This window comes from Pteronotus mesoamericanus, unplaced genomic scaffold (genome assembly GCF_021234165.1).
Source record: "Pteronotus mesoamericanus isolate MK-2021 breed Mesoamerican mustached bat unplaced genomic scaffold, CSHL_Meso_final contig_493, whole genome shotgun sequence".
In the NCBI taxonomy this organism is placed as follows: domain Eukaryota; kingdom Metazoa; phylum Chordata; class Mammalia; order Chiroptera; family Mormoopidae; genus Pteronotus; species Pteronotus mesoamericanus.
Genome location: NW_026555183.1, coordinates 121,670 through 149,111, shown reverse-complemented (window position 1 = coordinate 149,111; position 27,442 = coordinate 121,670). Strand labels below are relative to the sequence as shown.

The following is a 27,442-nucleotide window of genomic DNA, read 5'->3' as shown; positions in this document are numbered from 1 at the left end:
GGAGGCGTCCTCGATCGGATCGCCGGCCGGAGCAACGACAGCGGCTCTGGACCCGCCCCACTCGGTGCAGTCTGCCTCTCGGGTGGTGGTTAAGAGCGTGACGATCCCCGACCCAATGGGAAGGCGCGATGGAGAGCTCCGCCTTTGCCCCCACCTCAGCTCTGGAGGGTGGGAGTCTGGAGTGCTGGCTAGTGCGTGATTGGCAGCGGGGCCGGCCCGTGAATCCCGGGCGTCTGTGAGGCGTGGGTAGGGCGTGGCTCAGAGCGGGAAACATGGCCGGGCTGGATGCTGGCGAAGGCTGCAGCCACTACGGGGAGCAGAACGACGACAGCGTGCTCAAGGCGGCCGTGGCGGTGTTTGCGAAACTAAAGGTGCTGCGACCCCAGGGAGCCACCCGGGGCAGCGGGGCCGAGCGGCGGGCGGGCGGGGCCACTAGAGGAAGTCGGCGGCACCGTGCGCATTGCCCCTGTCTCCTCTCCCGGCTGCGTCCCGCGTCCCCCTGCAGGGGCGCCTTGTGGGGCGTCCGTATCTGCTCTGTGGGAGGCCCGAGGTTCTGCTCTTGCTGTCCCCACGGCCAGTGCTTGGTAGTTCTGGCCGGCGCCGCGAGTGTACTGCACCTTAACTCCTGTTGCCCGAAACCTTCCAAGACCTGGCTGGGCTCGCGAGGAAAGTGCAGAGTTGCGGAGGGCACAGACCCTTGGTTTCAAGGAACTCGCGGGGCCTGGGAGAGACAGGCGGGTGGAGTTCGTGCCCCAGGCCAATCATCGTTACCGGCCAGGGGTGGCAGTAGTGAGGAATTCTGCCCCCAGGGTAGGGTAGTGTCCCGGGTTCCGCTCTCCCGCACGCCCCGCCCCTCTCCCCTCCCCTCCACCTGGCCCCCTCCTCCCCTTTCGTCCCCTTCCCTCCTAGCCTTTCTCCCCTCCCCTCTGTCTCCTTCCTTCCTCTCTCCTCCTCCCCCTCCCTCCCCTCCCTCCCTCCCCTCCCCTCCCCTCCCCTCCCCTCCCCTCCCCTCCCGGAGAATTCCCTTTGGCACCCATCCCGCTCCCTGTCCCTTTACTCCTATAGCTAGTAGCCTGCATTTGGCTTCTGATAATCTAGCTAAAGCCCCTAGTTGCTACTAGGTCAAATTGCTACGAAGAGCCCAGAGGGGAGCCTATGTTAAGGAGATGGGTTGGCAGGCTGTCGTAGATGGGGCTGAGAATGAGGGAAATTTACCCCTAGGAAAGATGGAGGGGAGTGTGCTGAGGGCTGCAGGGTGCACACAGTGGGAATGGGCAGTGTGCCTGTGGGCAGCAGTAGTAAGTGCCCTCTGACAAGCCTGCTCTGTCCCTGGCATCAGTAAACATATGTGAAGGAGCAGTAAGGGCCGGAGTGCAGAAGTGTATTGTAGCCCTTTGTTGATTCTTGCTGTCTAAAGCTTCCTGCCTTTCCCTTTCCTTGCTTTAGGACCTCAACTGCCCCTTCCTCCAGGGTCTTTATATCACAGAACCAAAGACCATTCAGGAACTGCTGTGTAGCCCCTCGAAGTACCGCTTGGATATCCTGGAGTGGATGTATATACGGTAACGGAGTTTTTTCTTCCTCCGCCATTTCGGGGGCACACTTGGTGCCACTCAGCCCACCTGGGCAAGATGGGGTTTATTCTGTTTATAAGTAGCTGTCCTCTCAGAGGGCTCTGTACCCTACCCCAGGTCATTGTGACAGCAGCTTCTGAGGTAAGAAGTGCCAGTTAAGCAGCCATGGTCAAATTTGGAGTGAAAGTATCCTTCAGTATTGCTTCAGGGAGTCCATTCACCACCTGGCTGAAGTGCTCAGCTTGGCCTCTGAGATTTTTTTTTTTTTTTGCTCTAACTACTGATTTCAGGACTAGCAGGGGCCTGATAAATGATCTACTTACGTCAGTCCTTGGGAAGCTGAGGGTCCGGATGGAGTTATAACTGTCTCGGGTCTTGCTGCTGAGGAGTGACAAGCAGGGCCAAGACCCCAGTCCTTCAGGTCAGGGTGCAGCCTGGTGTATGTGCTTGGCACTGTGTAAAGGTAGCAGAACCTGCCCAGGCAGCAAGGGGAGAGATCCAGAAAGGCCACAGAATGTCTGTTTCTTGGGAGCAGCAGCCCCTGAGCTGAGCATCTGTCTTAAGGCTCTGGTGGGGAAGACGGGCCCTGTGCTTTTGGACGTGAGACCAGGGCCCTGGTCTGGAGCACCAGTGCTTGGTGGTAAAGGAGTCTTCTGTGAGCTTAGGCCTGGGTCTGCCCCCCTTCACACTGGCCATCCTGCCCTTGCAGCTGAAGACGATGCCTGGGCAGGAGCCTAGCAGTGCAGGGTTGAGGGTCGAGCCCGCACCCAGCTGGTGAACCTTCAGGGCCACAGGACGTCAGCAGACGTGGCCCTGAGCTGGGTGTCCGAGGGACGGCTGGGAGGAAGGAAGAGGCGTTTTCATGTTTAAGCCTCTCCTGCTGCCCTTCTTCAGATTCTACCACAGGCCTTGGCACACCAGCACTCATAGAACCTTTTGTTCTCGCTGATCTTGTTTTCCCTCCTGGAGATGCCCTTCAGATCTTCGCGTGTTGCTCATACTCTGATACAGCCTTCAAAGACCCAGGTCACACGTCTCACCTCCTTTTAAAATGTCTCCACTCCCAGGGCAAAACGTATTCCTCCTTCCCCTGGATGCACGCAACCTTTAAGCACATTCCTGCCGCAGCCTTCGGCCTGTTGGTTTTGTCTTTGTCCTGTCCGGCTGCTGGAGGGCAGGCGCCCAGCAGGGTTCCCCCGTCAGCCCCAGGCCGCAGCAGCGTTGTACTGACGGGCAGGCCCATGGATACATGCACACCTGTGCCATTCCAGGCGCCTCAGACATGGATGGGTGCTCTCAAGGAGCTGGGGCTTTAGTGGCCGCCAAAGGCTCAGGCACGGATCCTGGTGTTGGGTACACCTCTGCAGTCTGAGTGCTGTGGACATTGTCAGGGAGGAGGTGGCATTTGATCTGAGAGGTGCTTGTTTCAACAGGACCAAGGAGTCGAGGTGTGGGAGGGAGAGCCAGGCAAGAGTGGCCTTGAATGGCAGCCCGGGGCATCTCATGTGGAGCCTCGCAAGCCATGTGAGGCTTTTAAACTTTGTGCTCTGGGTAGGAAGAGCATGGGACCAGGGAAGCGCCAGACAGATTGGCATTTTAGCAAGGTGACTTAGGGGTTCTGTGGCAGATGGATTTGGAGGGGAGAGGCCAGAGGCAGGGAGACCAATATGGAAGGTGTAGCAACAGCCCTAGGGAAAGTTGGCAGGATCCTGGGCTCAGAATGGTAGATGGCTCACAGGACAGCCATTGTAAGCCCTTGAGGGACCAGCATCTTGTCCGGGAGTACCAGGGATAGCCTGGGCTAGCGCAGAAGTCTTGAGCTCATTCCCAGGAGGAGGAGGAGGCCAAAGCTATGGCTTGGAGAAGCTCTTGTGGGAGGGAGCCCAGATCTGCCAGACCAGAGGGAAGCTGGGACTGGGCTGCTCTGCTGCCTAGAGAGGCACGGTGCGGGGTGCAGGGGGGCTGTCTACCGCTGCATTCTTCAAATGTTTTTAGTACCTTTTTAAGTATTAAAAACCTAACCCTTTTTATGATCCCAAGCTGGGAAAACTGCTGTGGTTTTTTTTCAAGGGCCTGAAAAGAGGATTGGACAGAGTTCAGTTTCCCCTCAAGTTCATGCTGGCTTTCTTTGCACGTGACTTCACCATTTCGGCCCTTGTCTAGGGCAACCGTGTTCGCCCCTCTCGGCAGGACCTGGAGGCTGCACCCAGCATTGGCTGGGGAGTTCAGTGTGGTGGCTCTTGGTGGTCCGTATGCCGAGCTGGCCCTCAGTGCAGGAGGGGAGCAGGGCCACAGGGGTCCCCTGGGTAGCTGAGTTCAAGGAACATGGGTTTCCTTGGCTCCCAAAGGACTGTACTTGCTTTCAAGGCTTTGAACGCTGTTCGTTTCCGTTCTGTTCCCTGCTGCTCCAGGAAAATCAACTTTAATGAAAGCCCTTTCTGAGCGAGGTCACTTAGGCTTTTGTGGATTTGTTCTTTAGCGTGTTGAAGTGGTTTGCTGTGGTTCAGCCTGATGGATTGCTGAGTGCTCTCCGCTGCTTGGTGCCTTGTGAGTTGGGAACATTGCCCAGCAAGGAGGCCCAGGAGCCAGCCTCCTAGCATTTCATATGTTGGGGCTCTTTCTTCTCCTGCCCTTTCTGCCCCTGCCCTCTTCGGCAGAATGCGGATGGAGTGGGGTGGCGGTGGGGGTGGGGGAGAGGTTGCCTTAATGAGTCACGAAGACAGGCTGTGAGGCTGAGTAGCTGAGGCTGCCGGGTCCAGCTCCCTCTCTAACTGCAGTTCTGCAGTGTGAGGCCCTGGGCCAGGCCTGGGTTGGCCCCGCTAGCTCTTGGGGCCCCAGTGTGGTCAGGGCAAGTGTGGCCTGGGACACAGGCATGAGGAGGCATGGCCCCGGGGAAGGAGCAGCGAGCCCTCTCAATGGGACAGTCACCACACCTTCTCACCATGCTGAGTTGGAGGTCCCTTGGGACCTCGATGGTAAGATGGAACCCCCGGAACCTACCATCATGTGAAAAGAGCCTCTTGTCCTTATGGAGGCTGGGCCCACCATCGCAGCCAGCTCCTGGGGCTCCCGGGCAAACAGGCATTGGCCTGAGCAGCTGGAGCTCAGACTGTGCCCCCTAACAGAGGAGGCCCAGCGGGAGGCCCGAGCTGCGTGCGACTTGTGATGTCTGTCAGGCTTCTGCGGCCCTTACTGCCTTGGGATGCAGCCTGTGTCTGGAAAGGGTTCTGCCCATCAGCTCGGCATCTTAAGGCACGATGCTCATAACTGGCCACTGTTTCATTTATCCACGTGGTGTCATCAAGGCCGGGGCTCCACTAGGCCAAGATAGGGCAGCTGGGATTGCAGTTTCCGCACTGAGGAGGATGGGGCTATGACCCCACAGCCCATGACACTGGGAGCTTCCAAATGGCTTAGAGCTGTGACCTGGAGTAGATTAACCCCCTGCTGATTTTTGCTTTTTAAAAAGTAGACAATGTTCCTCTGCTGAAAGAGCTAAGTGTGGACATTTACTGATGGCAGGTTATTCTGTGGCAAGAGGCCATGGTCACTTGTTTATAAACGCTCACTGACTGACTGCCTTTTCTGTGCTGCCTGCCATGTTAGGCCCTAGAAATACTTGATGGAAAGCCGGCTGCCGGCCTTGGCGAGCCCAGAGTCGGGGGACGAGCGCCCAGTGGTGGGCAGTGCCCAGGCCCCGCTGTGATGGAGGGATGCCAGCGTTGCTTCCTGGGGGCGGGCGATGACATCAGCCATGGGCGTCAAGGGATGAGTGGAGCCGACTCGGTGTGCTCCAGCAGAGAGGCCGAGAAGAGCAGACACTGCGGAGAGAGGTGCAGGAGGATGACCCGCAAGGATGCCAGAGCTGGAAGGGCTGTCTCGGGACATCCTCCAAACAAACCTGTGCCATGATAAAGAAGAAGCTGGCCCCTTGTTTCCTTCTGAGAAAGAGCTAGAGCTCTGGGGAATTTCGTTTTGTTTTCTGGGGCAGTCATTTTATTTATTTATTTTATTGTGAGAATTTTAATTTTAGTTTTCAGATTCATATACCTGAGGTAAACTTTCAGAAATATTTATAATTGAAACTGCTAATTTATGGCGTGGAAATTTGCATCACATAAAATTATCCAATTTAAAGTGAACATCTCAATGGCGTGTAGCACATACACAAGTAATTCACTTTTTAGAGTTCGGATAAGGTGGGGTCATGAGGGGCCTTTTAGCCTGATCAGCCCTGACTGGTCTTGCTCTTTTCCTGCAGGGCCTGTCCCTCCTGGCAAGACAGGTTCTGCTTGCTGAAGGGGGCCTCAGCCGAGCTGAAGATCCAAGGTGGGTCTGTGTTAGGGGAGTTTGGAGTTGGGTGGTGGGTTCTGGGCTATTCTGAACTTGTGCATTGTCTCCTTAGTGAGTTGTGAATTTCCCATTGGACTGGTGTTTTCTTCTAGATGGTGCACACCCTGTAGATACTGCTAGAACCTTCTAGAACCAGGCTCCCTCCCCCACTGGTGTGGTGAGTGGGAGAGCTACTCTTGTAGGGGCATGTGAATAAGACCAAGAGCCTGTCTCCCTGCCAGCCCACCCCATGAGGCACTGTGGGCAGAGACAATAGTTCTTGTGGATGCCAGTGGTGGTTCTGTCCCTGTGTCACTGGTGTGTGCAGGTGTACACTACAGCCGGTGTTCTGGGAGCACACCAGGTAGCTCTCCACGAGGCCTTGTCTTGGAACCACTTTTTTTTCAGTTCTTGGCAGAAACTGTCTTTAACCCAGTCATGGTCATTGTTAGATAAAGGGGAGCAAATTGCAGTCCTCAAGATGGTGGCTAACTCTTGGCCTTCACAATGGTATCTATCTCCAAAAGTTGAAATTTCCATGGGCCTGCATTTGGCCCAACCACCCGAGGATCGAGTAAACTGGACCCTGGAGTCCTGATCCATGCCCTAGCTGGCACTGCCAAATTAATTAACTGGGGACAGTCGTCTCTGAGGCCCAGATAGGCCAGGAGAACAGGGCATTGTGTATGGGAGCCTGCGGGGCTGGCCTGTGGGCTGGTCCAGGCTACAAAGGAGCGCGGGGGCCTTCTGCTGAGTGCGATGAGTCCTATGTCCGGTACTGCCGGTATTTTCCTACTGATAGGTCCATGTCCAAACCGGGTAAACCTGGCCATCAGACAGCACCTGAAATCTTTTTTAAAAATTTTTATTTATTTATTTTTTAGAGAGAGAGTAGGGAGGGAGAAAGACACAGAGAGAAACATCATGTGGTTGCCTTTCACACGCCCCCCATGGGGGACCTGGCTCGTAACCCAGGCATGTGCCCCAGCCGGGAATCAAACCAGCAACCCTTTGGTTCACAGGCTGGCACCCAGTCCACTGAGCCACACCAGCCAGGGCTGAGTTCTTTAACACTCATGCATATACAGGTGCTGACCTTGGCCCTCAGCCCAGCCACAGCCTTGACCTTGCCATTCCCAGCCTCAGTTTCCTCTTCGGTCAGGTATGGGTGATAACCTCAGCCTTGCCCACCTTGTGGGAGTGTGCTGACTATTGAAGCAGGTGGTAGACATGAATGCTTGTTAAGGAGTATAAATGGGAGAAAATGGGACAAAGAGGGAGATTAGAATCGCAGATTCATTTGACAAGTTCTTATGGAGCACCTACTATGCACCCTGTGCTCTTTTGGGTGCTGGCAGCGAGCTATACTGCTCTCACGGTGCTTAGGTGCTAGGTGGGAGAGACAGGTGGTAAACAAAGAAGGCAGCAGGATCCTCAGTGTACAGACAGTGAGAAGCGCCATAAACAAGGACAAGTGAGGATAGAGTAGTGCCTGGGTGAGTTGGGAGAAGGGCGGTACTGTTGACATACGATGGCCAATGGCCGGGGAAGTCCTCTCTTTTAAGTAGAGACTTGCAGGAGGGGAGGAAGTGAGTCAGGCAGACACCAGGAAGAATAGCGCTCAGGGCATGAGAATAGCAAGTACAAAGGGCCTGAGGTAGGCTTGTGTGTCCCTGGCAGCTTTGAGGAACGGTGAAGAGGCCATGGTGGCTGGTACCTAGTGGAGAGCAAGGGAAGAAAGGTGGGATGAGGTCAGAGGGGGACAGGGCCGGATCTGGTCAGGCCTTGTGGGCCACGGAAGGACATTGGCTTTCATTCCAAGGAAGGTTGTGGCCTCACTTTGGGTTTTGCGGGGTCCTGCGGGCCACTGCGCTGAGAATAGGAGGCCCAGGCAGACGCAGGGAGACCATTGAGAGGGTCTTCCAGTGAACCAGGCTAGAGATGGGGACGAGAGTGGGAGGGGTTCACTGTTCAGATCCTGGATCTATAGCGAAGGGAAGGTCAGCCAGACTCCCTGAGGTTTGGATGTGGGCTAAGCAAGAGAGCGGCCAGGGAGGACACGAGGATTTGGGGTTAAGGGCTGTGGGTGGAGCAGGTGTGCTTGAGGGTATTACTGGCATTTGTACGGCATTCCAGGATTCCTAATGCTTTCACGTAGATGCACTGCTTGCTCTTGCACCACACCTTCCAAAGCAGATGCCAGAGTTCTGCCTGTTCTGCCACTGAGGCACTTGGGGGTAGGAGATGGACTTTGCCTGTGAGGGTGAGGACATTGCCGCAGAGCTAGGTGGGGAGCGTGAAGCTGGCATTGGCCCCAGACACTCTGGCCCCAAGTCTTGGCCTTTCTCTGTATACCAGATGGTTCCTCAGAAGATACCCAGGACACCCTGGACTCAGTTTCCCAATCTGTAAAATGAAGCTAAGGTTCACCTCCTGGGGTTGGTGGCGAGAGGAAAGGAGATGATGACATGAAAGATATGTAAGAAGTGGACAAATGAGAGCAATGGTTCCTTTTGCTTTGGCCTGATAAGGTCTCTGAAAAGGCAGCACACTGTGTATTTGGAAGGTTCCCTGACCTCTGTCGGCTCCTCAGGAAGCTGCTGTCTTCTCTTAGAAGCCCGAGTTCCCTAAATGGAAGAGCATTGGATGTGACCCCTTATTTTTAGGTGAGGAAACTGATGCCCAGAGAGGGGCAGTGACTGGATGCAGATCACACAGCAAGAGGCGGTCTTGGCAGCTATGTGTGTGGGCCACCTGCTTCCTTATCCACCCGGTCCTTCAGGCCGAGCCAAGCCTTGTGGGCTCTGGACCTGCCGACGCTGGAGCAGGAACACCCTTACCAGAGAACTGCTGGGAACTCTGCATGTTTGTGCATCCCCTGGGTGTGCGACGTCCTCTCCTGTCTAGGTGGGGGTCGGCAGTGATAGGATCCTTGTGTTCCAACAGAGATGGTGAAACTAGGCCATGAGCTGATGCTGTGCGGGCCGAATGACCAGGAGCTCCTGAAGGTAAGAGAGGGCCCTCTCTGTCCCCACTCATCTTCCCGCCTCCCCGATCCCTAGCCCCCCAGGGCAGGAGTCCATAGGCTTCCCTGGAGTAGAGTCTAGCCATTGCTGAGGAGGCCAGGGTGGATCTCAGGCTTATGATGACCAAATGCAGGGACAGACTGCATCTTGTACTCAGTCGATGACTTCATACACACTGGCACTGTGGTAAGTACTACATGAGGGGGGACCCCCAAAAATACCAGAATTGTCTTCTGGAGGGTGAGCCTCTTGTAGTACAGGCTTCCCCCAGTAGGTGAGTGGTCTAGGAACCCATTCGCATCAGTGTATCAGCTGGCATTGTTGTGAGAGGCTGCGTTCTGCTTCAGTGGATTTTCTTTGAGGACTCTTTCAGCAGGTTTGCCCATTTCATGATGGGTGATTTAGGAGCACACCTGCCCTCTCTGTGCTGAGTGCTCAGTAGTTTTTGACCAAAAATGGCGTGACCCCCATGCCCCACCCTCCCTAATCACCCGATCTTGCCCCCAAGCGATTTTTGTTTGTTTTGTTTTCCCGGATGAGAAAAGCCTTCAAAGAGAAATGTTTTGCCCATGTGGGAAAGGTGAAATAAAAAAATGGCAGAAGCACTAAAAGGTGTCAAAATCGAGGAGTTCAAAAACTGTTTTGAGCAGTGGGGAAAAAAGTCTCGAAAGGTGTATCGCATCAAATGGAGACTACTTGGAAGGTGACTGAAGACTGAAGTTTAAACGTGTGAGAATGGATACACCATTTTTTTAAAAATAAATTCTGGGTTTTTTTGGGGTACCCCCTCGTACACGCCAGTAGGTGTCTCACCTACCCTTGGCAGTAGTACTTGTCTTAGTTCCATTTCACAGGAGCAGTGACAACTCACTTGAGGTCACCCAGTGACAGAGCCTGGCCTCCAGCCCAGACCGGTGGCTCCCGAGCCCGTGCGTTTCCCCCATGCGCTGCCTGCTGCAGCGGGGGCCCTAATCCACACCCTCCTCCACAGTCACTGCTGATTCAAAGAAATCCTGCCCTCTAGTCTTAATACTTTAAAAAATTTTTTTGAAATAATTGTTTCCACATTTTGGCTATTATAAATAATGTTGCTATGAATGTTCCTGTATATGATTTTGACTGAAGACATGTTTTCAATTCTTTGGGGTATGTAGCGAGGAATGTTACATAGCTAGGAGTTGCTGGGTCATATAGTAATTTGATGTCTAACGTTTTGAGGAACAACCAAATTATTTTACAAAGTGGTTGCGCCATTTTTACATTCCCACCAGCAACGTGTGAGGGTTCCAGTTTCTCCACATCCTTACCGACACTTAGCTATTGGCTGTCTTTTTGGTTCTGACTATCCTGTTGGGTGTGAAGGGCTAGCTCATCTCATTGTGGTTATAATTTGCATTTCCCTGATGACTAATGATGTTGAGCATCTTCATGTGCTTCTTGCTATTTATAGATCTTTTTTTAGAGAAATGTCTTTGTTCAATTCTTTTGCCCGCTTCTTAATTGGATTTTTTGGTCTTTTTATTGCTGAGTTATAAGAATTCTTTGTATATACCGGATACAAGTCAGATCAGATATATGAATTGCAAGTATCTTCTCCCATTCTGTGGATTGTCTTTTCGCTTGATGCGTCCTTTGGGGCATAAAGTTTCGATGCAGTCTAGTTTAATTGTTCCTTTGTTGCTTGTGCTCTTGGTGTCATATTTAAGGATCCACTGCCAAATCCAAAGTCACGAACATTGACACATGTTTTCTTCTCAGAGTTTCATAGTCTTAGCTTTTATAGTTAGGTCTTGAGGTAGTTTTATGTATGGTGTAATGTATGCATCCAACTTCATTCTTTTGTGTGTGGCTGTTCATTTGTCCCAGTACCATTTATCGAAAAGACCATTTTTTTCCTCATTGAATTAATTGTCTTGGCATCCTTGTTGAAAATCAGCTTAACTGAGGGCTTATTTCTGGATTTTCCATTCTAATCCATTGATCTATATGCCTGTCTTTATTCTGGTACTGCACTGTCTTGATTACTGTAGCTTGTAGTAAGCTGTAACATATGAATCTTCCAGTTTTTCTCTTTTTAAAGATTGTTCTGGTTATTAGGGGGTCTCTTGAATTTCCATATGAATTTCAGAATCAGCTTGTCAGTTTCCTCAAAAGCCACCTGGGATTTTGATGGCGATTTTGCTGAATCTGTACATCACTTTGAGGAGTATTGCCATCAACCATCATATTTTGCCATATATAATGCACATTTTTTTTTTTGCCCAAATTTTTGAGGGAAAAGTAAGGATGCACTTTATACATGGGTAGTACCTGAAATACCTTGTATCTATTCTTGTGTTTTGTAATGATTTGTTACGTAAGATTTCTTGTGCCATCATATGTTAAAAAATAAATGCTAAAATTCCTTTACAATATAAAAAAGAAGTATCTAAATATATATAAATTAAAAAAAATGAGTTAAAAAGTTGAAATGAAAGATTTTTTTTCCTGAAAGTTGTGGTAAAAATTTTGGGTGTGCATTATACACGAGAGCACATCGTACATGGCAAAATATGGTATATTGTCTTCCCATCCATGAATTATTTATTTAGGTTTTCTGTAATGTCTCTCAAAGATGTGTTGTAGTTTTCAGTGTACAAGTCTTATACTTCTTTGGTTAAATTTATTCGTAAGTATTTTATTCTTTATGATGTTATTGTAGATGAAATTTTCTTAATTTCATTTTTATATTGTTTATTGCTAATGTGTGGAAATACAGTTGATTCTTGCATATTGCTGTGGTATCCTACCACCTTTCTAAACTTGCTTAGTAGTTCTAATAATTTTTTAATGGATCACTTAGGATTTTCTATATACAAGATCATGTTATTTGCAAATATAGTTCGACATCTGCCTTTCCAATTTGGATGCTTTTTATTACCTAATTGCTCTCCAGCACCTCTAGTACAATGTTGAATAGAAGTGGCAAAAGTTGACATCTTGTCTTGTTCCTGATTTTAAGGGGAGGTACTTGGTCTTCACCATTGAGGATGATGCTAACTGTGGGTTTCTTTTTAATTGATGTCCTTTATGAGGTTGAGGATGTTCCCTTCTATTCCTACATTGTTAAGTTTTTATCGTGAAAGGGTATTGAATTTTATAAATGCTTTCTCTCCATGTACTGAGATGATCATGGGGTTTTGTCCTTTATTTTATTCTTCCTTCATCTGTGATCTTCCAAGTATCTTTCTGGTATCATCTTCTATCTGCAGAATTGCCTTCAGCATTTTTTTTAGAAATGTTCCGCTAGGTCTATATTCTCTTAGATTTTATTTGTTTGAGCATGTCTAGCACCCCTCCATTCCTGATGGATACTTTTTGACTGAATATAGAATTTTGGGTTGGCAGTTCTTCTTTCTCCAGGGGATCTAATGACAAATCTGCAGTCAATTTGAATGATTTTCCCTTTGTGGGTCATGCATTGTTTTTCTCCTGCAACTTTAACATTTTTTTCTTTGTCATTTGATTATGTGTTTCTGGGAAGATTTCTTTGGGTTTGTCCTGTTTGCATTTGCTTAGCTTCACAAGTCTGTAAGTTTGTACCTTTTGCCAAACATGGGAAGTTTTATGTTTTCTCTCTGTTGCTCATATTGAAAAGTTTCTGTTACTGTTTTCAAGGTCACTGACTCCTTCCCCTGTCCCCTCCCTTTTGCTCTTGAGTCCATCAGTGAGTTTTTAATTTCAGATTTTCTATTTTTCTGTTCTAAAGTTTCTGTGTGTTTTCTTAATATTTTATGTTTCCTTGCTGATGCTTTCTATTAACTTTGTTTCAAGAGTGTTCATCATTAGCTCTTCAGCATTTGTATGATGACTGCTTTAAATTGGTCAGGTTATTCCAGCATCTGTGCTGTTCTGTCATTCATGTCTTTTGACAGTCTTTTCTCATGAAAGTTGAGATTTTTGTGGTTTTCTTCATGTGCCAAGTAATTTTAGATTGCGTCCTAGACATTTTGACTATTACTTTGACACTGGGTCTTGTTAAATTTTATGGAGAATGCTTGTGTTTTAGGAGGCGCCTAACCTGGTTAGTTTGAAGCTGCATGTTCTGCCTGCTTCTCTGGCCTGTGGCCCCAGTGTCGGCTCAGTTTCCACAGACCTTTGTGCCATTTGGATCTGTCATGCATGTGCACCACCTGAGGGCTGGCCTGGGACCCGGGCGTTGGTTTCTCCTTTGGCTTAGTAATCAGAGTTTTCAATATGTTCATTAAGATCAGGTCCACCCTGACATGGGTGTGGGGATGGAGTGAGCCCAGCTGTTCATGAACAGCTTTAGGGGGTCACTTTCCTGAGCTCTTCCCTCCCTGTCATCTCTTTGATACTGTCTGGCTCCTGGGCTCTCCTTTCCGGTCCTTTAGCCAGAAATCACTCACTTCTGTGACTTCACCGTAGCAGCAGAAGGACTGAGAGGAAGAAGGGGTCGTAGGATTTGGCCCCATGGCTCCACCAAAGGGAGAGGAAGTTTCCCTGCCCTCAGAGTGTTGCTCCTGCTGTTTTCTGTTGTCAGACACTTTGGCTGGTGCTACCACCCCCACCATGATATCGCCCAAGGTCTGAGAGAACAGAGAAGAGGGAGAGAAAAAAGGCCAGGGATTTCTCCCACTCTCTTTGAGCATGAGGAGTTCTCTTTTCCGGAGCTCTCTGTCTGTACCACCATGCTCTCTTTTGGAATTGGGGTGGGCTGAGGTCAGGTTCGGAGAGAGCAGAGGAGAGAACACAGTAAACCGTCACCAGTCTGAGTGGTAACCGTGGTTTCCGTGCCTCCCCTGCAACTCCTTCTGGCATTTACCTTTCTGAGGCTGCAGACACCTGCCACATGCATTCTGTCCTGCTCTGAGATGCGGGTACTTCATGGGAGAGGAAGATGGCATGTGTTCCCTCCGTCTTACCTGGAGCTGTAACCCTTCCCTTAGTTTTTATTTTATTTTATTTTAGTTTTAGAAAAGATTTTATTTGTTTATTTTTAGAGAGGGGAAGGGAGGGAGAAAGAAGGGGAGAAACACCAATGTGTGGTTGCCTCTCGCGCCTCCCACTGGGAACCCGCCGCAACCCAGGCCTGTGCTCTGACTGGGAATCCAACCAGCGACCCTTTGGTTCACAGGCCGGTGCTCAATCCACTGAGCCATGCCAGCCAAGGGCCCTTAGTTTTTATTTGAAAAATTATTTTTATTGTGGTAAAATGTACATAGCATAAAATTTATGACTTTAACTATTTAAAAAATATTTCCCAGCAGGCCCTGATGGGGTTCTACTATTTAAAAAAAAATATTTTTATTTTGGTAGAAATACAAATAACGTAAACATTTATCATCTGAACCGTTGTCAGTATACAGTCAGTGGTATTAAGTACCTTCACAGTGTTGTGTAGCTGTCACTGCCTTCTATCTTCGGAACTTTTTTCATCTTCCAAAACTGAAATTCTGTACTCAATTTTTAAGCCATTTTAAAACAGACAGTTCAACAGCATTTAGTACATTCCTAATGTTGTGCAGTTGTCACCTCTGTCTAGTTCTAGAACATTTTCACCTTCCTAAGACGAGACCCGTGCCCATTAAGCAGCCTCTCCCCTCCCCATTACCTGCAGCCCGTGGTACCCCCTGCTCTGCTGTTTCTGTGTCATAGAAATGGAGTCATACAGCATGTGGCCCTTTGCGACTGGCTTCTTCACTTAGCACATTCGTTTCAAGGGTCATCCCTGCTGGAGCATGGATTAATACTTCATTCCATTTTATGGAATAAAAAATAAAAGGAAAATAATAATGTATGTTGACACTAGTGAATGTTGGGAGTTGGGGCATGGGAGAAAGGAGGTACAGCTGTAAGCTGTGTGAGCCCCTAGTATGTTTTAACTTAAAAACTGTGTGTGTGTGTATGCGTGTGTATGCATATGCATGCATTTCCTTGTTTTGTCCCCTGAAAAGGCCAACAACAATGACGCTCCAGTTGTAACACAGGCCTGGGGCAGGAAATGTACCAGTTCAGTCAGGAACACCTTCCACAGGACTCGGGAGCCAGTCAGCAATAGAAGCCCTCACTGGCCAAAGAGGAGACATTGTGGAGATGATGGATGCATTGCAATGACAATGACTACAGTAGACTGGGACCCTATTGTGTATCTCTAAAGCCCTGAGTTCATAACAATATCCTTGTTGTCATTTTACTACTATTCAGCCTTTTGGCTAAGATCAAGTGTAAAAGTCATCATTTTGATGTCAAAAGCACAAGCCACAGAAGGAAAAAAATAGAGCAATCGGACCTTATTAAAATGAAACACTTTGGTGCTTCCAACCACACGATCAAAAAATTGAAAAGTATCCATAGAATTAGAGAGAATCTTTATCAATCACATATCTGGTAAGGGTCTAGTGTCCGGAATCTATAAAGAACCGTGACAGCTCAGTAATAAAAAGACAAGTAACCCAAGGCAAAAATGGGCAAAGGATCTGAATAGACATCTCTCCAAAGAAGATACACAAATGCTCAGTAAGGTGCCTGAAAGCATGCTCACCATCATTAGTCATCAGGGAAATGCCCATTGAAACCTCTCTGAGACCACACGCCACCCACAGCAGAATGGCTGTAATTTACCAAGGGAACACAACCAGCATGGGTGAGGGTGAGAAGTCGGACCCCTCGTGCACTGCTGGTGGGGATGTACATGGCACAGCCGCTGGGGAAGACGGACTGGCAGTTCCTCCAAAGGATAAACCTGGAGTTCCCACAGGACCCAGCAATTCCACTTCTAGCTATATAGCCAGGAGAACTGAAAACGTAATATCCACACAAAAACTTGCACGTGAGGAGGAAATACTATTCTAAAGAGCCCACAGTAGAAAGAACCCAACTTTTTATTAACTGGTGACTAGATAAACTAATCAGCAATAATAAAGAATAAACTGCCAATACGTATTACAACGTGAATGAACCATGAGAACATTCTGCTGAGTGAGAGAAGCTCACGTAGTGTATGATCCCATTCCTGTGAAATGTCCAGAAGAGGCACGAGCATAGAGAAAGAAGGGGGGTCAGTGGGTGCCAGGGGCTGGGCGAGGGGTATGGGAAGTGACTGCCGGTGGGGAAGGGGTTTCTTTCAGGGGTGATGGAGATGTTCTGGACTTACATAGTGGTGATGGCTGCACAGCTCTGTGACTACCCTGACAGTCACTGAACTGTGCGCTTAAGAAGGGTGAGTTCATGAGGCGTGTTTTATATCTCAATAAAAAATAGCAGTGCAGCTGAAGTAGAAGAGCATATTTGTGAAGGGCTCGAGAACAGGGAGAGGACAGCCCTGAGGTGGCATGTGCTTGGCCTGTTCCAGAAACAGCCAACAGGCCGCTCTGGCCGGAGTGGAGATGGGGCCTGGGCCATGTGGCACGTAGTAGGCTTGGGGAGGCCTCAGGGTGCTCTTTTCCATGCAGTGGGTGGCCACTAGAGAGTTTCTGTTTAGTAGCACAGACATGGCTGTGGCCCGGGTGTGAAGGAGGTGGCCGGGTAGCCCCTGAGAGACCTGTTGTTAGGCTGCAGCTGTGCCCAGGCACTCGGGCGCTGGCTTGGGTATCTGCTGTAGCCGAGGCGGTGAGGGAGGCAGCTGGATTCGGCTGGCCCACCGGGTTTGCTGATGGAGGGATTCGGGTGGGGCCCAGGAGAGGGAGTGGACCTGGATCGTGGGGAGTTCTGGGGCTTCGTGGATTTGCTCTGCAAACCTTTCACAGTGTCCTCGTCCTTGCTGGATGGCAGGGGGGGGAGACAGATGCGATGAGGCTCCTACCTGGTGCTGTTCCTGGGTCATTAGAGACCATGGATGGACTTCAGCAAGGTGGCTGCAGTCCGGCCTGGGGACCCTTCGGTCTTAGAGGGGCTGGGCCCTGATAACCCACAGAGGAGCTCTGTGGGCCAGGCCTGTAGCGAGGGGAGCACACGGGCAGACACAGGCCAGGACTGCCCCCTGGGGTAAGTGCCAAAGTGCCAGCCCCGCCCCAGGCTGGCAGAGCCCCGAGCATAAGCACCTACCCCTTCCTGGGCATCCGGAGGGACTATATGGAGCTGGGTCTGTGCTGAGGAGGGGTGGCAAGTAGGGCGTCCCAGCCCTGGCCGCTGGTGAAAGTTCGTGAGGTCCTCAGGGACAGTTGCTCCTCATGTTGCTGTCTGGGCTATCCCCTCTCTAGACAGTGTTCCCCCTCCCCACCTCCTACTCAGGCTGCCCTTCAGGTATGTCACTTGGGCTCAGCGTCATGTGGGCAGGTTGGGAGAATGAGTCACCAGGAGGTAGTGATGAGGCCTGAGCAGCCCGTGGCAGACTGAGGGTGTGGAGGTGGAGATGCCAGGGACACCGGTCCTATAGACATGGCCACGTAGCCGGGAGCCATCGTTGCAGAGAGTGCCAGGCAGCTGCAGCCACGAGGCTCGCCCCCATGGATGGGGAGCTGAGTTGCAAGCATGTAACAGAGTACATCCCTGTCCTCAGATTTCCTCCCTACCCAGGGCCACCTGGGCTAAAATGCCACCCGGAGCCTCTTGGCCCTTTCACTTCAGCCTGTGCCTTTCACACCCACTTTAAGTGCAGATGCTTTTTTGGAGGGCTTTCTAGTAAGGAAGTAGCCAGTGAGGCTGGCTGAGCAGATTGCTCTGACGCATTCTCCAGAATAGTGGGTGTGTAGGGCAGGGCAATGAGGAGCTAAAGTGGAGCGGCGGGCCCAGTTTCCTTTCTGGCCCACTTGCTTACACAGGGCTCTCTGCAGCAGGCCGGGCCTCTCAGGTTGTAAGTGGGTCCTGGGGATTGGCTGCGAGCCTTCTCTTTCTGGAAGGACGAAGGAGTTGTACTCCTAAAGCCTTGAGCTCCTGGCTGGGCAGCTGCTGCTTGGGGACCCTGGCTGTAAGGCCAGCCACATGCCGCCTGTCAGGGACAAGTCCTTGTTCTCCCATCGAGGAGGAGTGGGGTTGGTGCAGGCCACCTCCGCAGCTCCATCTTGCTGTGCCAGTCAGCTTTGGTCGTTCCCGGCTGGGGCGGGGGATCTGCCTCCTGGAGATGTTCCTGAGGAACGGGCCACCGTCAGGTTCCTGTGGGCTGCTGCCTTCGACAGGCCCTCCTGCACCCTGCACGCCCAACCAAGAAGCTGCACTGTTGGGTGTGTGATGGGCACAAACTCCCAGATGTTTATACAACACTTGTCGCTTCCACTGTGGTCCCAGGCATCGGTGCAGCCGAAGGTTGGGCTGGAACAGGGAGTGCTGCATGATAATAGCCCCTGAGGCTGTGGTCCCTGAGCCAGTCCAAGATGTTGCCCAGTGGGAACTAGGGAGCGGGTGGTCCAGGCTTTTCCTTTCCACTAGCTGCAGCAGGGTAGGGTGTGCGGCGGGGACACCCAGCATGCCTTGCCAGTGAGTGCACGTGATGTTTCCTGCCTAGGGCTGGGCCTGCGCCCAGAAGCAGCTGCACTTCATGGACCAGCTGCTGGGCGTGGTCCAGAGCCTGGCCGTCGGATGTTCCAGCTTCTCCAGGTAAAGGCTCGGCACAGGCCCTCCACAGAATGGCCGGCAGGTGTCCTTGGTCCTCCAACTGGAGCGGGTGGCCCCGGGGACCTGCGGGGCACCTGGGCCTGCCCCCAGGCACATCTCTAGCTGGGGTTTCACTCCCCGGCCTGGCGGCTGCAGCTGCATACCGGCCCAGGTCCCGGGCTGCCGGGGTGAAGGGGATGGGCCTCCTGAGGAGAGTGGGTGCTTGGGCTGCCCCTGCTGGCAGGTGGGTTCTCAGAGGCATGGCGTCAGCTCTGGCTGCCAAAGCAGGCAAGAACTGAAGGAGACCCCTCCTCTTGGCCTCTCGGCCAGTTCTTGTTTGGCCTCTTGGGTTTCCCACATGGGACGTCAGCGAGGCTGCCAGCACAGTCCCTCGATGCCGTGCTGCAGCGTGTGACTGTGGCCCTGGGGCCGCCTTTGCAGTGTGCAGGGGCAGTTCGAGAGCACCATGGAGAAGAACGAGGAACTGCTGGGGGAGCTCTACTCCAGCTCCCAGCTGCAGACACTCCTGAACCCTGAGTGTGACCCAAGGCTCCTGGACATGCAGCCCCCTGACAAGCAAGGCAATGACTGGCAGAGGTAGGGGCCCTGCATGGTTTGATGATCTAGGACAGACTTTTCATGCGTGGCCCGAGATGGAACAGAGCTGGGAGCGCCCCCCCTTTTCTCCCTGCAGGGCCAACCCCCCTGTGGAGTTGGAGAAGGAGAAGGTGATAGAGCTGGCCAAGCAGCTGCAGGAGAGCGTGACCAAGCTGCAGACACTGCGGACGGAGGTGAGGGTGCTCGCTCCCAGGGCTTCAGGCACCCCACCTTCACAATGGGCGTGTTGTGAGGCTTCAGTGAGATGGCATGTGTGCGGAGCCTGATGGGCTCTAGAATGTAGGGGGTGCTCAGCCCACAGGAAGGGGAGAGACAGACAAGCCCCGGGCAGGAGCTGGGAGGTTTCCTGTGGAATGGAAAGGATCGGGCAGGTGGACTGCATGCCAGGCCCCGAGCTCTAGGCTTTCCTGCGCTGCCGTGCGTGTGACCCTGAGGCCCACACAGGCTGCAGTGGCGGGGCTGAGGCCAGGAGCCATTCAGCTTTGCTCGGAACAAAGTTGCTCTTTTCTGCCTCTGGTCTTAATGTCCTCTGGTTTTCGGGAGCCTGGGATGGCCAGCAGACCCTGTCCCCTGATGGGTGGAAGGGACTTGGCGCCCCATAGGCATGCAGGGCAGCATCAAGGGACCTTCTCCCTTTGGCTTTGCAGTGCTTTGCGCAGCAGAAGCAAGGGGCTGCTGCTGCTTCAAGCAGGATCGACACCAGCACCCTGGACCAGAAACTGCGCCTGGTCATCTCTGACTTCTACCAGCTCGTCATAGCTTTCCTCCAAGTCTACGACGACGATCTGGGTGAGTGCTGCCAGCGCCCAGGCCCCTACCTCCACCCGTGCGGCCCCATCGTCCAGGCTGTGTACCAGACTCTGATGTCATGTCGTCAGGTAAGAATCACCCTCTCCTCTCCCACTGTAGCCCCTAGCGTGGGACCCAAGAGCTGGGACGGGGGGCTGGGAGAGACTGGGCCCAGGTTCCCTGTGAGCAGGTGGCACGGCTGGTCTCCAGGCTCCAGCCCTCAGCCTGGGCGGGACCTTTGGTGGGTCGGGGCAGGAGCTTCTCCTTGTGCCGTGGAGGGGATGAGCGGTGATACGGGTTCTCCCTCTGAGAGCCCCGCTGCACTTCAGTGGGTGTTAACTGAGCCAAGCCCCTGGGTCTGGAAGAGGTTTGTGTGCTGCCTGTACTGCGTCCTAATTGCCTATGACACGCTTGCTCCTTCACTGGAATTTTTATTGTGAGCATTGTTGCATGTCATTCTGACTTCTCCAAAAGCATGATCTTAGTGGCTACAGAGTATTTCGTTCCCGCATCTGTCCCTGTATTGATCTCATTCTGTCTTTGTGACACACCGGAATGTATCATGGCCTGTTTGTTCTTGCGTATGACCAAGAACTATGCCAGACAGGCAGATGCTTGCCTGTTTGTGCACTTGACTCAGCTCAGAGAAACAGGAAAAAGTGGTCTCACACTGCTGAGCCGGCTATGTGAATATGTACCCATTTTGTTCCACATTTCAGACCCCCAGAGCCAACCTAAATGCAGACTTTGGCTGTGATTATGAGCACAGTAGCCATGCGTGGAACTCTGACATCGGCTCGGGGCTTGTACAGCGTTTATATTGGTTATTTAATGGAAAGGCTCCTAGACTTCCAAACCTCTGGTTAGCTTGTCCTTTGTGACTTTGCCAACAGGGTGAGGTAGGGTATAGCCCTCTCCCAGCAGAAAGGCCCTTTGATTTGGGGGCATTGATTCCCCACCACGGGACATTTTCCCACAGTGCCACAGGCTTTGCTTGGCTACCCAGTGTGGGATGGGGCACGTGATGTGTGGTGTCCCCGCTGGGCCAGGATGGAGGAGGTTAGGTTGGAGAGCTCTGATTGACGACTCTCCAGGTAGCTGGGAGTCCTGCCATCACCCATGGATGTCCTTGGGGGTGAATGCCACAGGCTTAAGAGCCTAGAGAGGATCACACGCTCCATGTGAACCTGGGTGGGAAGCACGAGGTGCCTTTTATAGCTCAGACCACTGGCATTTATTGCCCACGCATTTCCCTCCCTCCTTCCCTCCCTCCCCCCCCCAGCTGTTGAAAGCCGTGGTGGAGCTCGCTGACGTCTCAGCAAATGCTGTACAGATGGCAAAGCAGCAGCAGGTTGAGCAGATCTGTTGGAGCAGCAACCACTCTGTGATGAGTCTAGGTATGTGGTCACCATTTTATGCAGCTGTGGTCTCCCACTCAGTGGTCACAGACAGAACTGTCACCTTGGCTTAGCTCCTGGCTCATGCCGGGGTTCCTTCTGTGCTCAGCCAGCATTTGGGGAATATTTAGGGACCGGCCCCTTACTTCTTTCTTTTTTCTCTAATGCATAAGCTTTTCCTTCCCTTGAAAAACTGCTTTTGACAGATTATGAAATCAGGACATTAACTGGAGAAATTTGAGATAAGCCAAAGACATGCAGAGGCAAAATAAAAACAGTCCATAACCTGGTGGCCCAGAAATGGTTGGTGTTAATATTTTGGTCTGTTTCCCTCTATTGTTTTTCCTGTCATCCTTTTTTGAAAAAAATTTCTTCATATATGTTAAGTGTGATAATGACATGTGCACACTTTTATATAATTATGTCCTTTCCCTTAGACCTCATTCTAAGCATTTTCCCATGTTCTTGAAGTGGCATTTTTAATTGTCACACACTATTCCATTCGGCCATTTGCTATAATTTGCTTACCACTTTCTGAAAACAAGGTGAAACTTTGACATTGGGTAACACTCAGGTGGAAACGGCTTATGTATAATGGTGAAATAGCATTCATTATTTCTTTTCTTTTTTAAGATTTTATTTATTTTTAGAGGGGAAGGGAGGGAGAAAGGAGGGGAGAAACATCAATGTGTGGTTGCCTCTCACACGCCCCCTACTGGGGACCTGGCCCGCAACCCAGGCATGCGCCCTGACTGGGAATCAAACTGGCGACCCCTTGATTCACAGGCCGGCGCTCAACCCACTGAGCCACACCAGCCAGGGCTATTCATCATTTCAAAAGTTGGTGATGGCACAGTGAGGAAACATGTATTAGAATGTTGAAGGGAAAACGCGAAGTACAAAGGAAATACATGGCATGACTTTGCCTTTCTAAAGGAAAACAATAGAGAAGAACCGCAGGAAATGGGCCAGAAGGTGGACATTGGTTTTCTCCCGGTTGGAATCAGAAGCAGTTCAGTTTAATTTCTGTTTCTTGATCCTACTTTGTAGTCTTCATATGTTCCCCAGTGAATGCATATTACTTAGGTAATTCCCCCATTGTGAGTCTTTAAAAAAGGATGCAGTGAACACGCTTACACATAAAGTGTATCGCCACTTAGATTATGCCCTTAGGATGGGGTTCCCCAGGTCACAGTGGTGAGGCCAGGCTTGTCGCCGTTTGCAAGGCCAAGCGGTGTCCATCCTTCTGTAGCCTTGCCAGTGCAAGATTTGATCCTTCTGACATTTCCACTACTGGATAGGGGCAAAAATGTAGCGTAATTTAGTTTCAGTTACACTTTTTTTTCTAAGTTGCTTTTTTTCATTTTGGAAGTATACAGTGAGAAAACTTTTTCTTTGATACGAAATAGAGCCTTTGGGGGGACTCTTAACTCATAAAGCTAGACACATGAAATAGTTGGATGTTTTCCCTGTGCAGACCCCCTTTATTCTAGTTCAAATGATTTTAAAGCGAATATTTGTGTAACCATGACCCAGGTGGAGAAATAGAACATGCCGAGCGGCCAAGAAACCCTTCTCGTGCCTTTTCCTGCCTACAGCTAGTGCTGTCCTGACTGGGTGATAACTGTATGCATTGCTCTTCTGGAAGCCCCTTCCTTGTACGGCCCCTCCTGTGTTATTATTCTCAAGATTCTCTTGGTCTTTGGCTTTTGACAGTTAGATTAGAATATGTCTTGGTGTGGATTGCTTTGAGTTTATCCCATTTGTAGTGTTTTGAACTCGGATGTGTGGCTTCATGTGTTTTATTAACACACGGCCAGACAGTTGGCGATTCTTCCTTCTCCTTCACTTCCTGTTCGCTCTGAGCCTCAGGGTCGGCCAGAAGTGATCACTCAGGGCCCTCTCAGGTCTCCCCTGCGCATCTGCACAGCCTCGGGCATGCACATGGCCGTTAAGATTTCCTTGTGGGCATCTCATTCCCCAGCCTCTCGTCTCACTTTCTGCTTAGTCTATAGTTTGCCCCAACTCTCATCTACCACCTCAGGCAGCAGCTACTAAATCATTTGCCTATAACTGCCCCTGCCCGCCCCCCTCCGCCCGCCGTGAGTGTGCCGCCAAGGAGTGGCTTTAGGTTGCATGGTCTCTGGGCCCTCCCTTTGGAGGGCTGCCTCTCCAGCTAGCCCTCTCCTTGGGCAGCCGGCCTTTTCACCTCTCTTGGCTTTGGCACACACACTTGCCATATGTATACTGGGCACTCAGGAGTCTCTCTTCTTTCTCAGTGAACTGCCAGAGAATCCTCTGTTTTTCAAATATATCATAACGTTTATCCTAATCACCGCTGTCACTCTGACTCTTCTCCCCTGTGTATATAATTGCTGTTGATAAAATGCTTACAATCCATGCTATCATTAATATAATGATCATGAGTGTTGTGTACTGTGTGCCGTCTCACCTGTAGTCACAGGCTTAGTGGCAAGTTTCACCTTTTAGGTAAGCGCCCCTTTTGTCGAAGCTGTGCGAACCCTGCCCTTCTAGCCCCTTCTCCTCTGTGCTTTGTTGGGTGGTGCTGCCTCCTACTTGGAGGGCTCGGTTCTCATGAGTGCAGTTTCCTGATTTTGTCTGAAAGGAGTTCGTGGGCTGTAGACACGCCAGAGGAACGGCCTGGGAATTTTCCTTCCCTGCTCCCCCCCGAAGAATCGAGGGCCTTGGTCTCCATGACCTCCTCACGCCCTCCCACTAAGGATGGTCTGTGTGTCTCTGCTACTTCCCTTCCCAGTATAAGAAGCTGGGCCCCTGATCTGGGTGCCAGTAGGCAGGTTATGTTGGTTGTTCGTCCCTTCGTCGTTCACCAGTCACCGTCTCAGTTGAATGGACCTGAGGCCCCATTTGATTTCCCAGGCCTCCAGAGAGCCCAGTGCCAGGAAAATATCAATGTCTTTTGAAAACAAAGCAACGCTCTCGGTGCTGGGAGTGAGGGAGGGGAGTTGACGGCTCCAACAGGGAGAGATAGTAACAGATTTCTGGAAGCTGGAAAGTACACAGGGGCAATTTGATGGATGCAAGGGGTGGAGAAAGCCGCAGCCAAGAGGACAGCCTGAGCGGCAGCGGGGGAGCATATCTGCCTGCTGGAGCCACAGGGCCATGTGGCCGACAGCCCCGGGGATGGAGCAGTGGCAAGTAGGCCGAAGCAGAGGGCGAAGGGAAAGCAGGTCTTTACAGGTTGGTGCTCCCAGTGACACCCTAGCCTCCTCTTTTTTTTTTTTTTTTTTTTGGTAAAGAAAAGATTGAAATGAATGGCAAACCCAGGGTCCTAATGTGGCTGGCAGCAGCCTAGGAGAAGCCTGCCTGTTTCTGGCCTCTGAGGGTCCATGGCACGAGGGCTGACCCCTGTCTGCTTCTGCTGCCCTGTCCAGGAGGAGCTCCTTTGGTAGGAGGGCAGACCCTGGAGGGAATGGTGGCCCCACCAGAACACAGTGGGGCCAGCACCGTGAAAGAGAGAAGAAAGACCAGGAAGAGCAGGGCTAATGGATCATCCAAAGAAATGAACTTTCTAAGAAACTTAATGTAGTACAGCAAGTCCTTGAATAATGGCCTTTTGCTCGAATGTTGAGGAGATGGTATTTTATTCATTATCCTGTGGTAAAATGGGTTTCATTATACATTGCTTTACCTCGACTCGCCGAACCTATTGGCAACATGAAGCAAGGACTTAGTGTATCATGCCCAAATGAAAACCAGCGAGGAGAAAAACAAGCAAACACTCCTAGAAGTTAAAAAGGCTTGCCAATGTGTTGAAAAGTCAGTGGAAAGAGTAGAAAATAAAATGAGGCAACAAATCGATAAGAATAGAAAGAAAACAGACCAACAAACTGAAGACAAAGATAAGCAAAGCAGAGGCCCCATCCAGGTGGCTAACAGGCTCTCCAGAGAAAGAGGAAGGAAAATGGAGGGCAGAGGATCAGTGAAGCAACAGGTGGGCAGAGCCGAGGGGGTGAGTCTACAGATTCTAAGCCCAGAGCGGATGAAACCAAAAAGACATGTCCTCAGGCCCACCCAGCCTTCTGATGTCTGGCGTAGCAGGGATGCAGGGCTGGGGCCCAGCGCTTCCAGAGAGAAAGCCTGTGGTCTCCAGAGGCTGATGCCTTGCACATTGAAAGGGCCTGGGGTGTCTGGCCTAGGAATTGACACCTAGCCAACCAAGCTCAGCCAAGAGATGGCCAGGTAGTGGATGGGAACTGATTTAGCAGCTGGGGCGGGGGCGGCCCCGGGAGAGCAGTGGGCCAGAGGGCTTAGAGGTTGGGAAAACTTAAGGATTCCAGGAAGTCAGGTGATACCCAAAGGGATGCAGGAAAATCCCATCTGTGGAGAACTGTGATCGAAACAGGAAGGGTGATAATCTGATTCTGGTGAGAGCATTCATGTCAAGTGGGGACGGTTGTCAGGACCAGTCTCGGATGGGCCAGGCTTCGTCCCAGCTCTCCTAGGAGTCTGCCTGCTCCAGCATCTTGCTGCCGAGGCCACTCACCCTGAGGCACACCCCTTGATTCCTGAACTTCGGAGTCACCCTTGGGATGGGCGAGACCAAATGCCAATAGCTACCTTGCCATGTAGATGGGCGAGGAGGCAGAGAAGCAAGTTGGTGGAGGAAGGAATAGGTGTCTTAAGTTAAGGCACCACTGCCGAGGAAACTCCCGTACCCAGGGTGGGGGAGAGGAGTGAGCTAAAGTCCCCACATTCCACACCCAGTGGTTATCATCTAAAGTGGATACCTTGAGAGGCAGGTGCATACTGTGGCAGCGTTTCCTACCCCTGAAAGGAAAACAACTGGTCACAACTAAGGCCCTTGCCATTTGATTTGTGTTTGATTATATCACAACACCACCCCCCCCCAAGGGGTAGGCAGGAACCTTCCATTTGTGCGTGGCCCTCTCTACTACAACATGAGGTGCTCTCTAGCCTCTAGCTCCCTCAACAGCTCCTGGTTCAGCAGTTTCTGGTTCACTGTGGGAGTCAGCCCCTCGCCGCCCCCGCCCGAGTGCAAGCCCCTTGAGGGCCAGGTGCAGGGGAGCAGGATGGGAGGCACTAGACTCACTGTGGTTTGCTCTGCAGCCACCAAAATGGAAGAACTCATCCAGAAATACAAGGTCTTCCATGAACGTCTGCAGAAAGGCCAGAAGTAGCCTGGGAGCAGGAAGCTGTGCCCTGAAGAGCCACGCGGCCAGGGAAGACCAAGCCATCAGCAGGAGAAGCTGTTACAGCCCTCATGTTTTCCAGGCACAGCCTCCAGCTGTCTGGGCCTTCAGTTCCTTGGAGGGGGACGGAGGAGGGGGCAGAGGTGGGGCAGGGTAGTGTGAGCTGGAGAAAAATGAAACCTCAGATTTGAAGAAGTTGCCTCTAGCCTGCTTTTTGCTTCTATAGCTCTGTGTGATGGCCTCCTTTCTTCTGTTGTCTGGCCTGCGCTGAGTGGCCCGTGGTGCCTGCCCCCCAGTCCTTCCTTCTTCACATCCTGGCTATCCCGAGTCCTGGGCCGCACCTCACATGAGCCTCCTGCTGTCCTGGCGACCTGGGCCCTGCCTCTCTCATGCCCCGTGTGCCCCCAGGCACTAGCCCCTCCTGTTGCTTTGCGCTTTGCCCTGCCACTGTCCAGTTAAACTTGGCACTGCCAAGTGCTGGAAGTCTCCACCTTGCCATGATACCTGGCTGCCTGCGACCAGAGCCTGCCCCCTGCCCAGCTGCAGCCGCTCCTGTGACCAGTCTTGGGATCCCATGTGAGGCCTCCTCACAGACCCTCAGCCCCAGCCCTTGTGCCCACTACATCTGGGATACAGCAGGCAGGGTCCATGTCTTCTCTTCCCTCCTCAGAGCGCTCGGTACCAGCCAGGGGAGTTCTTGCTGGTGACCTGACTGGTTGTCCAGGAAGCTGCTCTGGGCTTCTCAGGGTGACCCAGTATCTTCCTGAGCAGTGTGCCTGTCACAGCCACCTCCCTCCTTTCCAGCACAGGAACAGGTCCAACTAGTGGGGACCTTGCTTCCTCAGCCCAGAGTCAGGCCTAAGGGGGCTCCCTCTAAACACTTGGCCTGCTGGGGAGGCCCACCCTGGCCACCAGCCTTAGTTGCACCGCCTCTCTGCCCTGCTCCCTGCAGCTGTACCCTCGATTCCCCAAGTTTCCTTTGG

General features: G+C 51.6%; 1 protein-coding gene across 1 annotated transcript; it reads left to right on the top strand.

Moving 5' to 3' along the window:
- The first annotated feature begins 247 nt into the window (after window positions 1-247).
- On the top strand, window positions 248-26,615 carry HAUS7 (HAUS augmin like complex subunit 7). The gene is made up of 10 exons (XM_054578105.1): window positions 248-371; window positions 1,447-1,562; window positions 5,836-5,903; window positions 8,853-8,914; window positions 18,375-18,466; window positions 18,905-19,060; window positions 19,158-19,254; window positions 19,729-19,959; window positions 21,153-21,267; window positions 26,377-26,615. Exons 1-10 carry the CDS (start codon window positions 273-275, stop codon window positions 26,445-26,447), a joined length of 1,107 nt encoding a protein of 368 aa, XP_054434080.1. The 5' UTR covers window positions 248-272; the 3' UTR covers window positions 26,448-26,615.
- Window positions 26,616-27,442: the final 827 nt, after the last annotated feature.